The sequence below is a fragment of the Anabas testudineus genome, chromosome 6 (genome assembly GCF_900324465.2).
Source record: "Anabas testudineus chromosome 6, fAnaTes1.2, whole genome shotgun sequence".
Lineage (NCBI taxonomy): Eukaryota > Metazoa > Chordata > Actinopteri > Anabantiformes > Anabantidae > Anabas > Anabas testudineus.
Window position 1 is genome coordinate 2,350,685 of NC_046615.1, and position 12,344 is coordinate 2,363,028.

General features: G+C 45.2%; 1 protein-coding gene across 1 annotated transcript; it reads right to left on the reverse strand.

Annotated features, from left to right (window-relative positions):
• Positions 1–77: 77 nt before the first annotated feature.
• Positions 78–9,432, reverse strand: exoc3l1 (exocyst complex component 3-like 1). The gene is made up of 15 exons (XM_026366596.1): positions 9,146–9,432; positions 7,038–7,213; positions 6,669–6,888; positions 5,970–6,182; positions 5,566–5,765; positions 5,257–5,475; positions 5,094–5,164; positions 4,232–4,349; positions 3,649–3,774; positions 3,216–3,316; positions 3,015–3,131; positions 2,643–2,913; positions 2,398–2,553; positions 2,083–2,216; positions 78–1,878 (listed from the first exon to the last, which is right to left on the reverse strand). Exons 1-15 carry the CDS (start codon positions 9,186–9,188, stop codon positions 1,692–1,694), a joined length of 2,352 nt encoding a protein of 783 aa, XP_026222381.1. The 5' UTR covers positions 9,189–9,432; the 3' UTR covers positions 78–1,691.
• Between the last annotated feature and the right edge of the window lie 2,912 nt (positions 9,433–12,344).

The following is a 12,344-nucleotide window of genomic DNA, read 5'->3' on the forward strand; positions in this document are numbered from 1 at the left end:
ATATAAGAAACAAAAACAATAAACAATAAACATGTATTAAAGCATTTATTTATCAGTTTACATTGTGCTTTAGATGTTGGCAATAAACCAGAAATATATTCAAATAAAATCATATAAATACAATAAATACATATAAAAATTATTTTAAAAACACCCAATAAAAACGACACAATATAAAAAAGAAAATGAAAACAAATGCATAAAGACAAGTTAATGAAAGGGTAACGTAAAGGTAACGAATTAGCAGCCTAAGGTCTTCAGGTAGGACTTTACACAATCCAGGAGTCCTCACTGAAAGCATACCGTATGTTGTCACTCATACAACAACCTTCATCTGTTACTGACTACAAAACATTGAAAATATGCACTTTACGGCTTCTATCATTCCCATTAAGCTCTAACTATGGTTTGATTGTTCATTGATTATACCAGACGACGCGTGGTGTGACCTAATGCATAATCTGAAGAAGCATAATCTCCTGCAGAATTTATGACGGAGTTTAATCTCAAAATTTAGATTTTAATCTTGAAATTTAAATTTTAAAGAAGCAAAAAAGAAGAAGTCAAATGTTTTATACTGCTCCTGGTCTGCTTATGTAAAAATCCAATAGCTTGTTTCTGCTGCAGTAACTTCTTAGAGGCTTTACATTTGCTTACATTCACTAGCTGCAGATCTCAGGAGCACAGGAATGTTTTCCTACTGTGGGTCATGACGTCCTATCTGAGAGGATCTGATATGACCAGTATCTTTGTGCTGCTAATGTGTAGCTAGATATAGCTGTGTAAACAGAGGCAGTTTGCCGACTTCTCTACTTGTGCTACTGTTAAATTATGTTTTATATTTACATACGTATATAATGTACATATATTGTGATGGCGGAAAAAATGATAGATCTTGAAAGCAACTATACATGCATATGAAGAAAACAATGATTATTCTTCCTTGTAGCCACAGTGGCAGCTGTTGAGCAAACGTTACACAGGATTATCATGTGCAGGGAAACAAAGGAGAAGAAGCTCATTTCTTTAAGGCATTAGAGGAGCCCTTGTTCAAAGGGGAAAATCAGCCGCAATGGCTCATGAATCCAAAATGTTTCAGCAAAAGACCAGGAACAGCAAGGACCAGCTCAAATTCCTTGTTAGGAGCCAAGGCCCCAAATGCTCAACCTGCTTCAGAGGGTGACAAAACAAGGTGCTCGTAGTATGAATGATGGGTGTAACACTGTAAGAGTGAAGCAGGGTGTTGATGTTTCCTGGATCAACCATGGGTTACAGAAAGAAATCCAACAGACCTGACTTGACCTGAGAACCAGATTGCAGTACTAGTGCATCTCACAACTTAGAATACTATAAAAAAGGAAAGCCTCAAAGTCAATGCTGAAAGGGTTGGCTGATCACAGAGTACTGGATCTGAAAGGAAAAAGGTGTGGCAGAAAAGACGCCCAGGCAACAGAGATGACTGCAGCCTTACAAAGATTGCTGATAAGCTAAATGCAGATGCTGAATTTCTTTTCCAACTGGAAACATGGTCTTCAGTTAGGCTGATCACTTCCATGCTACACCTCACTGACAGTAATTTGTGCTTGTGACCCCTGAGCACTGTACATGTAATGAAACTTGAATATATCTATTTCACACTACTCTAATGTTTTGAGATGCTCTAGTTTAGACCTAAGTTAGAGTCCTTGTAGTCATGCACACTTGGCAGTGGGCAGGCAGAAGGCGATGGTGGGGGGAGGCACCAGGATGTCAGTGAAGATGGGCCGATATCCAGCAGGCAGAGGGGGAGCACTCTGCTCCAGCAAGTCCAGCACAGCCCCCCTGATGTCCCTGGAGACGTCACTGCGGACGTCCAACAGCACAGACACATGCTCTTCACTGAGGAAACAGCAAGGAATGTATTAGCAGTATTTTTACTTCTTAAATGGTAGATTATTGAAAGAAACTCAATTCCAGCACATCATTTGAGCTCTGCCATAAGGATCTCCTTTGTGGACTAATTTTAAATTTATAAGTAAACAACAAGCAATGTATGCTGAACAGCTTTTGACAGCTAGGGAAGAGCAGCTGAGGTCAACTTACCTGATGTCGGGGTATTTAGCTGCAAGTCCTGACACTTCCAGAGTGAGCATGCCAGGGTCTTTGAGTCGGATGAAGTCAGCCAGATCAGGTAGCAGGGCTAAAGGGTTCACTTCAGGCACTGAGCCTTCACCCTCCTACAGAGACACACAGTTGCACACCCGAGTTTGACTGATTGCTTTTACCTGAAGCTGTCACTGGCTGCATCATTTGGCTCAGTGAGATCAAGAAGGTCCAGAACTTCCCAAAGTCGATCTGACAACAGCTGGACTAGCTGTAAAGTGATGATGTAGATGATGATATATCAACAATGCTCACCAGACCATGGAAGATTTCTCTGAACAGCTGTTCATCCTGAACCATCTGCTGAGCAAGCTGCCTCCTCTCCTCAGCGCTGCGACACACCAGCCTCTTCTGCATCAGAGCCCTGACGTACTCCACCACCATCAGCCACTGAGCCTCCTCCTGCAGACGCTGCAGACCCAAAGAAAGATTCACATGAACATACAGTCGGACCAAGCTACAACCAACACACTGAGGTGGAAACCGAGCAAAGCTGGGACCTGTCGGCATGGAGGGCGAACGCGGCTGTACAGCTCCAGGTGATGTTCCAGGACATGGCAGAGTTTGGGTGTGGGGTCTCCTTGGGCCAGCCAGGATCTAGTCAGGAGACCTGGGAGGAAAGGCTGGAGGTCCAGAAGTAGCTGATCCATCACCAGACGACAAGCGCGTCTCACAGCCCGGTCCAGAGCCACCAGGGGGTTGGGAGGTGTCCGGGAGAACTGACCCGCCGACCTTGATGACTGCTGCTGCTGCAGGCTCTCTGTGGACTTCCTGCATTAAAATACAGTCAGTGCTCCCTGATTGTCATAAGGCAAACAGTATAATGATGCTGCTATGGAAGCTTTATCAACAGTGTCCTGCTATAGTCTTACTTGAGGATGATACAGTTGCTAATGGAGGCCAGCAGATAGTGGAGGTAGAACTTGCTTTTGTTGTTGCTCGGTTCTTTGCGGTGCTCCTTCCCAAAGTCCACCAGAGCTTCCCTGAACCTGGAAGTAAAGATGTGAAAGTGGTACTGCAGGAAGGTACAGTGTGTAACGTTAGCTATGAAGAAAGCACGTTTAAACACACACTTGTTTAAGAGGTTCTCCATCTCATACAGTCCCATCTGTATAGTTTGATCTCGTAGGGATTCTCCGATCATCAGAGCCACCCGGGCGTTCTCCTCCAGCATCTGTCACAGACCCACAAACAGAAGCACATAAAAAACACACACGTACCAGACATCAGACACGTGATGATGCTGAAAAGTGATGACAGAGCTTGTTGGGTTTCTGCAACAGTGAAGTTGTAAGTTGCAACGGTGCATCAGTCATCACAAACTATGGCTCCAGACAGTGGACACGGACACTATTACTGTGACTAGATTTGATCCAATGATAAGTGAGGTTCACTTTTCAGCCTAAACTCCAACATCTCTCATCTCTCAACTGCTTCTGTGTGTAATTTCACTTTCTTGCTTGACATGTATGTGTTTGTATTTTGTGTGTGAGATAGCGGGTTTACCTGTGTGATGATAGTAGGCAGGCTGGTTTGGTAGAAACCTTCATGGTCAGTGTCCGGCTCCTGGTCTCTCTGCCAGTCCTGCAGCTCCACCTGCAGAGCTTTGAGCATCCACTCTGACACACTTTTCTACAAGAGCAACGATACCAACACAGACAGACACACTCATTGAAGACACCATCATGCTCCTTTACTGTATGTGCTGAAGCACTCGTTTTTGTTTTGTTTTGTTTTTTAGGGGACTGGGGGCTTTTGAAACATGGGTGACCTTCACTCAGTACTGTCCCTGAATGTAGCATGCTAGTGCAGCAGCTGACAGGGAGATCGTGCTGCTGCTTCTACATAGACACAATGTTACTTTTATGGCATGAAGGGAAGTAACAGGTCCTCTAACAACAAGAACGATCCATTTCCAAGACATTGTATCAAAGTTGTCAGACTCTACTGCAACAGAAGCAGATTGTCAACAACATGGTGGCACTGGCTTCAGTTTCAACACCATTACACCCTTATTAAAGACCCTGTGTGCAGATGCTCTTGTCACTAAGATAACAGGTCATTTGTGAATTCTTTGTAGTCGACTGACCCGAACACTCTGCACATATTTGCTCTGCAGCTGCTCCAGTCCCTCGCTGGAGATGAGAGGTCCCAACTCTTCTTTTTCCATCTCAGACACCAGTTCTGGATGACCCATCATATCTGGGCTGCCGGGAGAAGATATTTTGATGGTTACCAATGTCTAACAGGTATACTGACCCAGTTGTGGCCTACCTCCAGTAGGGGTCCTTAGGCAAGACCTCTGTACACAGACCCAGCCTTTGCCTTGTACCTGTCTTGTAGGTTGCTTTGCATAAAAGCATCTGCTAAATGACTAAATGTAAAATATGTTTTAAAAATGTAGAATGTATATTATATAGAAACATATAAAAAAAAACAATAGAATAACAAGAATTCCACAGTAACAAATTGTATTTACCAAATGTAATAGATTTCTATTTTACATATTCAGATAAAGACATATCGTAATTATTATTGTATTATTAATGTATCATTCTAGCTTAAACTATCAGTTTGGCAAATCAGGAGATTAACCAAAACCTTCAGAATACTTCAATATGTACAAATATCCAGTATTTCACCAGAACAAATAGATGAACATTTATAAAAAAGACATACATACAGGACATGGAAGTATTTTACTTTTTTATTTTTCTGCTTCATCAGATTCCTACTAAGAGAAGAGGCAGGACGTATGACAGAGTGTGTTTTAGTGTGTATTGAATTTGCATCTGGAGTGTGATTTGTACTTAATTTAACTATTTGATCAAGTAATGCGTGCTCACACAAATTAGCAGTTGTTGTTGTGTTTCATTCTATGATGTTCATCTGTCAACTCATCACACTGTTCAGCACAAAGAAGCACACAGCAGACAGAATACACGTCTCACCTGTTGTAAATGTGGAGCACCCAGTTGAGCACAGCAAAGATTTCACCGCTCTCCAGGTCCCAGCTACTAACCTAAGCCAACAACATCACTAACATGAGTAGAGTGAGGTAATCAACCAAACATAACAAGTCATGATTAATTTGTTATCTCTCCCATCACTGACCTGAGTGAGGTGAGCATGTAAACAGCAATGGCTGGCCCTCAGGTAGGCCCCTGTCAGCCGGTAGTGTGGAGGGACACAGTGCTCCAGCAGGTGGCGTACAGTGGCCAGGTCAGCCATCAAACCGTGCTGCAGAGCAGAGAGGTGGCCTGCTAGACCGGGACCCCGTGTGTGCAGGTAGGAGACGCTGCGAAAACGTGCCGAGACCGCCTCCTCTAGTACCTGGACGGCAAATGACGTGAGCGGGGACGGACTCTGACACTAGCATGAGTCCTACATTTAAAAGGAGAGACTGAGTGAGCTGGCACTGACCTGGAAGAAGCAGGCTCTCCAGCCGCGAGGCCGCCCAGGAGGTAGGGGCCTGCTGTTGCCTCCCGAGCCCCCTCTCTCCTCCAGCAGAGCCTGGTCCAGGGCTTCCTCTCGCTCCACTATCCTCACGGCTGATACAAATGGTGTGGGGTTCTGTCGAGCCAGAGCCAGGGCGCTGCTCACCACCGCCCACAGCTCCTTGCCTGCAGTGACAGGGTGGATGCTGAGAATGTCATGGCACTGATTTTTCAATAAAACATGTTTTGTTGGTGCAGTGCATCAACCAAACATACATATACACCTTAAACTACAATACAGACAAAATACTGCTGTCATATATGTATTTTCTTTATTTGTTAAACTGAATTCAACTGATATTCCTGACTAAACTGTCAAGATGTCCTTACCCAGGGCGTCCACCAGCCGCCCAACACCAGAGAAATATTTGGCCACCAGGTCCTGGTCTTCAGGGCTGAGTGAAATTCCTGAGGTCCCAGCAGCTCCGTGGAGCTGCCAGAGGATGTCATCCTGCCAGCGCTCAAGTTCCATCAGCCGGGCGTGGGCCTCGAGGAGCCGCCGAGACTCCACCAGGCGCTCAGTCTCCGACACCATGCTACGCACTGCGAAGGGTTAGACCAGGAGGAAGGGAGGGAGAACTTTTAATTTGTCAAACTGTCAAACTATTTCTGCATCAAGCCCCTGCTGCTGCCACTTGAGGCTGAAGTTTCCAGTAAAAAGAAACCTCTGCAGTATTTTATAGCATACATTTCCTGAATGGTGGGTAAAATATGAAATAGATAGACCACACTGTCTCACCTGCACTGTGGACCTTTAAACTCATTGAGTTTCTCCTTTCATAGATCGTCTGACAGTTTGCTCAGATCAGTGGAAGAATAATACGTATTAGATGTTCTGTTAATCGTTCACATGTGGAACAGTAAGTAAAGCAGATGTAAAATGGAACTACAGCCTTTAGCTCCTGCTCACATCACTTATATGTACTCTACTATTAAAGCAAACAAACAAACATAATATTCCCTAAAACCTATTTTCTGTAAATTAAAACCAGTAACTTCATTATGCATGTCTGACATTGGGGATCTCACCAGAGTAGAGTCGTGGCAGGTTGCTGACAGCGGCGAGGAGCTGACAGTGGTTGATGGACACTTCTCGTAGCCTCTCCAGGGACTTGACCCCCTCTGTGTTTCTGCTGGATTCTACTCCCGCCTTCTTCAAAGTGCGTGATGCCTCCTTGAGCTCAGTCCTGGCCTCCCTCAGCTGCTCCAGACCCCAACCAACCCCCTCCAGGTAGGACTGGACCATGGACTGATTGTCACAAGTATTAAAGTACATGACGATGTTAAACAATAACAACAACTAGAGGTAGTAGAACTTCTCCTGTGCTGTGCTACCAACTCTGATCTTACAGTATAACGTGTGTATTTATGGATTTTGATGTGTCCCTGTGTTGTCACCTTGAGTCTGGTGTGTATGGAGGCAGTCCTCTGACTCTCCCTCTTCCTATACTGGCTCAGCCGCTCTAGATGTTCAGGCCGACAGAACACACCTGACGCCCACTTCAAGGCAGCACCGCGGGCCAAGCGCTCGGCCCTCTCCACCTCCGGCCATACTTCAGCCACAGGCACTGTGTCTGCCAGGAAAAAGGAATGAAGCAATAGTTTTCTATGTTTCTTTTTTATTTCACACTGGGATTCTCATGCAATACTACTGCAATGCTTGGTGAACAAAGCCCTCTGTTCAGAGGCAAGAACAACAGAAGATGTGGCACACACATTGATGGATTACTGATCAGGTCTAACACGCATAAGCCCACAGGTCTTAGAGGCTGAGGAGCAGAGCCTGTGTGCAAGGTTAGAGGTGAGAAATACTGTGCCAAGGGTCCTATTTTTTCTTAGTGTGTCCCAACATGACCCCAGCAGAGCCCTGGTACATGAAGACACGGAGTAACAATCAAATAGAAAAATAAAAGTAAAGACTTAGTATCTACTCTATTTGTTTATTGTGTAGGATGTCATCTAACTAAACTGATGCGAGAGGTGTGTCAGGATCTTGAGGGCACACCATCTCAGCTAAACAGGAACAAACCTGAGCAAACTAGGATAGACCTTACCTCAAACAAGATAAACACAATCTCAAACTGTCCATCTGCGAGAAAAACTTTTGGCAACTAGCACACAACCTCTCCAGTAACAGAAAAGCTGGACGTGACCTCATCATCTGCCAAGTGAGGTTTAACTTACTCAGCCAGCATCATCGTTTGTCTTGACAGCAGCTCAGAGAATTCAAACCAGTGTGCTGCGATGAGGTTTTCTCCCAGCTGGGAAGTTCTCTGTCAAATGAGATTTTGTATTTCACCGTTTAATGTTTCTCATTTACGAGCTCTCTGAATATGGCCCCTGAACGTCCAGCTCGCCCGTGCTTTCACTGCTTGGCTGCTGCAAAAACCATATCACCCATAAAGAGAGAGTATTTTGCTGAGCAGCAGCATTATTGATGTTTAGGGAACGGGATACAGCCTGAGTCAAACGTTTCTGTGTCCTGATGGGAGAGCATCTTTTTATAGCAGAGAGAAAGTGAGGCTCTGTTGTCAGGTAAGCAGGATATCATTTCTCAGGGGTTAGTCAGCTGAACAGGCAGCTGAGCAGCCGCCAGAGTCACGTGACGTCTTAATTGGTCCTAATTGAATAATGTGCTGGTCAGTGACTCAGCACAGAGTGATGTGCTGTGCTGGGACACCAGCATAAAGGAGTCTTTGTGTGAGTTTAGGGTTGGAAGCTTAGGTGATTGTGCTGATTAGGTTAAATAGAGGTCCTGGTAAATACAGTGATTCATGACTCTGTGTGTGTCTCAAATACACAAACAGGACTGTCTGCCCTGGTCAGGGGATGCTCTGCTATCTCCTACCAAGACTCAAACTGAGTGTTGAAACCTCATCATCAGCTACTCTTAACAAACTGTAGAGCGCACATCGGCGACGTGCGATGAGTGTCATGGAAGCCGCTGCTTCAACAGCACCGGTAGGACACAAAGCTCTCAGGCGACGATAGAGCAGTGACTTATTGATCCCAGCAATGAAATGCTGATGCTGCCACAGGCGGGCAGTTTGGAAAGCAGCATCCCTAGTGACCTAGTCCTAGTCTTAGCTACGTCAAATGAAAACACCATCTCCCAACGAAGCTCATGTGATGTGACTGAAGGTCCAGAATCACTACTAAACAGACCTTGTGATGACAGTGTTTTCCCCACTGTTTACAACTGCAGCTGCATCACAAGGGGGTAGAAATCATTATATGCAGGCACACGGATGAACTTTCAGCACTTAAAGACAAGCTTCAACCTTTTTTAACAGGAGGATGTCACTGGCAAATGTTCAATATGTAGTTAAAGAGCAACACATCACAAAACACTGACTCCTAATGGACAGATACGAGTTCATTCATTTCTCTCCTAGAGGAACAACACACAGCCATGCACACCTCTGTTGTGGCTCTAGCTGTTAGGAGACTTAGGAGAAGCGGGTGTTGGCCATTTACGAAGCAACAAACTGTGTGTGAGTGGTTACCTCCTGGTTTGTCACCACCATTCTTCTGATCTCCCGCTGACATTGAAGTTCAGTTTTCTGCCGCCCGTCCACCGGACGAGTCTCCTTTTCCCCGAGGGCCGGCGCCAAGGGTGCCCAGGGTGCAGCGCTGGCTGAGGAGTGTGAGGGAGGACAGATGAGGTGGTGGAGGAGGAGGAGGAGGAGAAGAAGAAGAAGAAGAAAGAGTGGAAGCGAGGGGGCACATATCCATTCCACTGACGGCTTTCCTCTTTCTCCCTCACACACACTCTCTCTCACCCAGACACATCCTCTGCTGAGAGGCCGGCAGGAAAGGGAGGGAGCTGTGGGGGGAGGAGGAGGAGAGGCAAGAGCATAATGCTGGAGGGTGGAGAGGCGGGGGGAAGGGGAGGGGAGGGGAGAAAGGGGCAGGCACAGGGAGGGTATAGGGAGATATGCTGCATTCAGGAGCCTGTTGACAAGATGGTAATTTTTATTAGAGAACAGGATTCATCTCAGCTTCCAACATCACCTCAAGACAAACTGACATTACTGAAGGTCAATTTACGAGCTTCATCCAAAGCGTTCAGCCAAACGGTTCATATAGGAAGAGAAAAACTAACAGCTAATGAGCCTTAATGTCCACAGATTCATCTTCCTGACAACTGCGCTAACACCTCTCACTCATTAATATCATGTGGTAGAGCGTAAAATGAATGGTCATGCCCACCTTTGTCTTTTTAAATGAACACTTTGATCTGATCCTGGTCAGCTTAGTTCAGCACAAAGACCGAAAACAAGGGGAAACAGCCAGCTCGCCTCTGTCCATGTGTAGTTTTCATGTTCAAGTGGAATAGTGAAGAACAAAGCATGAGAGGGAGCGAGGTGGCAGGTGGAGGAGGGCTGAGGGTGGGGTCGGTGGGGTTTAAGTGGGAGTCTGAGAGTCTCTTAGACTTGTAAAGTGAAACCTATTAAATAGTTACAGGAAGGAATGATGTATAATGCATAAGTCATTAGACTATAACCTACTGTAAAAAGAGGAACACAAAGGAGCAGAGGACTGATGGAGACCTGTTCTCTCATTGTGAGCCACTCTGCAGGTGTCTCCCATGATTTAAACCAGCCATTACTCATGATAACGATCATTGCTTTTTGTCCAGTGGGTACATTTCATGGCTTCATTGTTAATGCTGAGTCAAGTGTGTTGAATGTTTCCACTGAAACAAAAAGCAGACTGTGTCACTGACCGTCTCTGATCCTCTGCAGCTGTTCGACCACTACAGGCTTCTACCGCTGAGGGAAGTTTATTTGGGACCAGTTGAGTTCTCTGACCCCGCTGGCCTGTTTACAGCCTGCGAGCTTCCCGAACCTCTTCATAACACAGCAAGGAGCGTGCCAAGCGGCCCTGTAGCCGGAGCCAGCACAAACACACAAACACAACATGGAACCGACATCTTTCAGGACAGCACTTCCTCGTGCAATTTTAAAAATTTGTGTGTGGGTGCTCTGGAAGTTCTCTTTGAATAACAAATTAAATGTGGGACAAAAGGGTCAAAACTGACTTTGTGAATGATTGTGGCATATTGTTTTTTAAAAGTAAGACTCTCCCACACAGCCTCTCTTTGACTTATCCCCTGCAAATCCAAATACTGCACTAGGAATTTGAGATCATGTCTAAAAAATTTAATATGCAATGACCAGTCACTGCAGTCACTTAGGGGCCAGAGGAAAACATCCCACGCACTTCTCACCTATTAGGTTCACAGGGGGAATTTGATCCTGAAGATCGTCAAGAAAAGAAACACTGGCAACCTTTTATTGTGAAGTTGGGGACACATGATGGATATTTAGTCTAAAATTCCAACTCGTAGCTCTTTTCGACAAAGGTGTTCAGCTTTGTTTTGCTTTTCTACTGACTTTTCCCTTCTCTCTCTGTGTTGGCTGATCCTTACATTCCATATTGAATAAGTGTTTGTTGTGCAAAATATGCTAATTCTTCAGATGACATGCCTCTTATCTTTAACAAATCCCAGCTGACAGCCTTAAGATCTGTCAGTGAAAACAGCAGCTAGAGCGGTGGAAGGAGGGCAGTGAGAGTGAATCACAGCAATGAAGCCGCCTGGTTCTAAAACCAAAACTCTAAGCTGAAAGGTGCTAAAATGTTCCACTGAAGTAAGAGGAACTGCAGACCCCGTCTAAGTTTATCACCTTGAACAGCAGATTTAACAATCACTTAACCAACCTTTCTAAAATACCAGGTTCAGTCCACACTAGTCTGAGCCCTGATCACTTTAAGAACTTTACAGACAGAAGAAAAAACAGCTACAAAGTGGAAACTGATCCAATTGATTCAGGTTTTCTAGTAAAATGTAACTGTGACATCTGTGCTATATACTGTGTGTAGTCCCCTTTTGTCAAGGTGATTATTAATAATAGTAACAAGGCCACCTTCCTCACCTCCTACATCTTTGCCATACAGGAACTATTTCCTCCAGGGTCGTGTTAGGAAGGGAGCGAAGGTTGAAACACCAGGATGTTGTGCACAGTGTATTCCTGTCAGGGTGGGACCACATTGCTAAGGACAACAAGGCCGCTGACCTGCTGAGTTCTAGTCTTGTCACACTGACAGCAGAGCTCACGGCAGTCAAGTGTTTGCTCCCTCCTCTCTGATACGCAGTCACAGACGTCCTGCAGGATGAAACTAAAGATGAAGTCAAAACTGTTGCACCTTCTGACTGGCAGTCTAACAATAACTTGGTTGTCCAACTTGTACACACTGTTTAATAAAGTCAGTGTGACACAGATATGTTTAAATACTGGCATTTACAGCTCATACAAATCCACTGTGCTGTACCGCTGCCCAGCACATACCCTGGAAAGCTGGAAGTCGTGTTCCCCTCCCCTTGTTGTTGTCATCACCTTGAGCTCCGTACCACCCAAAGGAGCTATGGGACGAACAGGAAGTCTAATTCTAGGCCACTTCCTGTATGACATTCCTGACCTGCACTGCCTTCCTGCTACACTCTCTCAGGCTCCATATGTATGACAGATCTATGGCTCCACCACCTAAACCTTTACATTTACTTTTGAATAAATGTAAACCTATGTGTGTATATACACACACACACACACACACACACACACCACACACACACACACACACACACACACACACACACACACACACACACACACACACACACACACACACACACACACACAC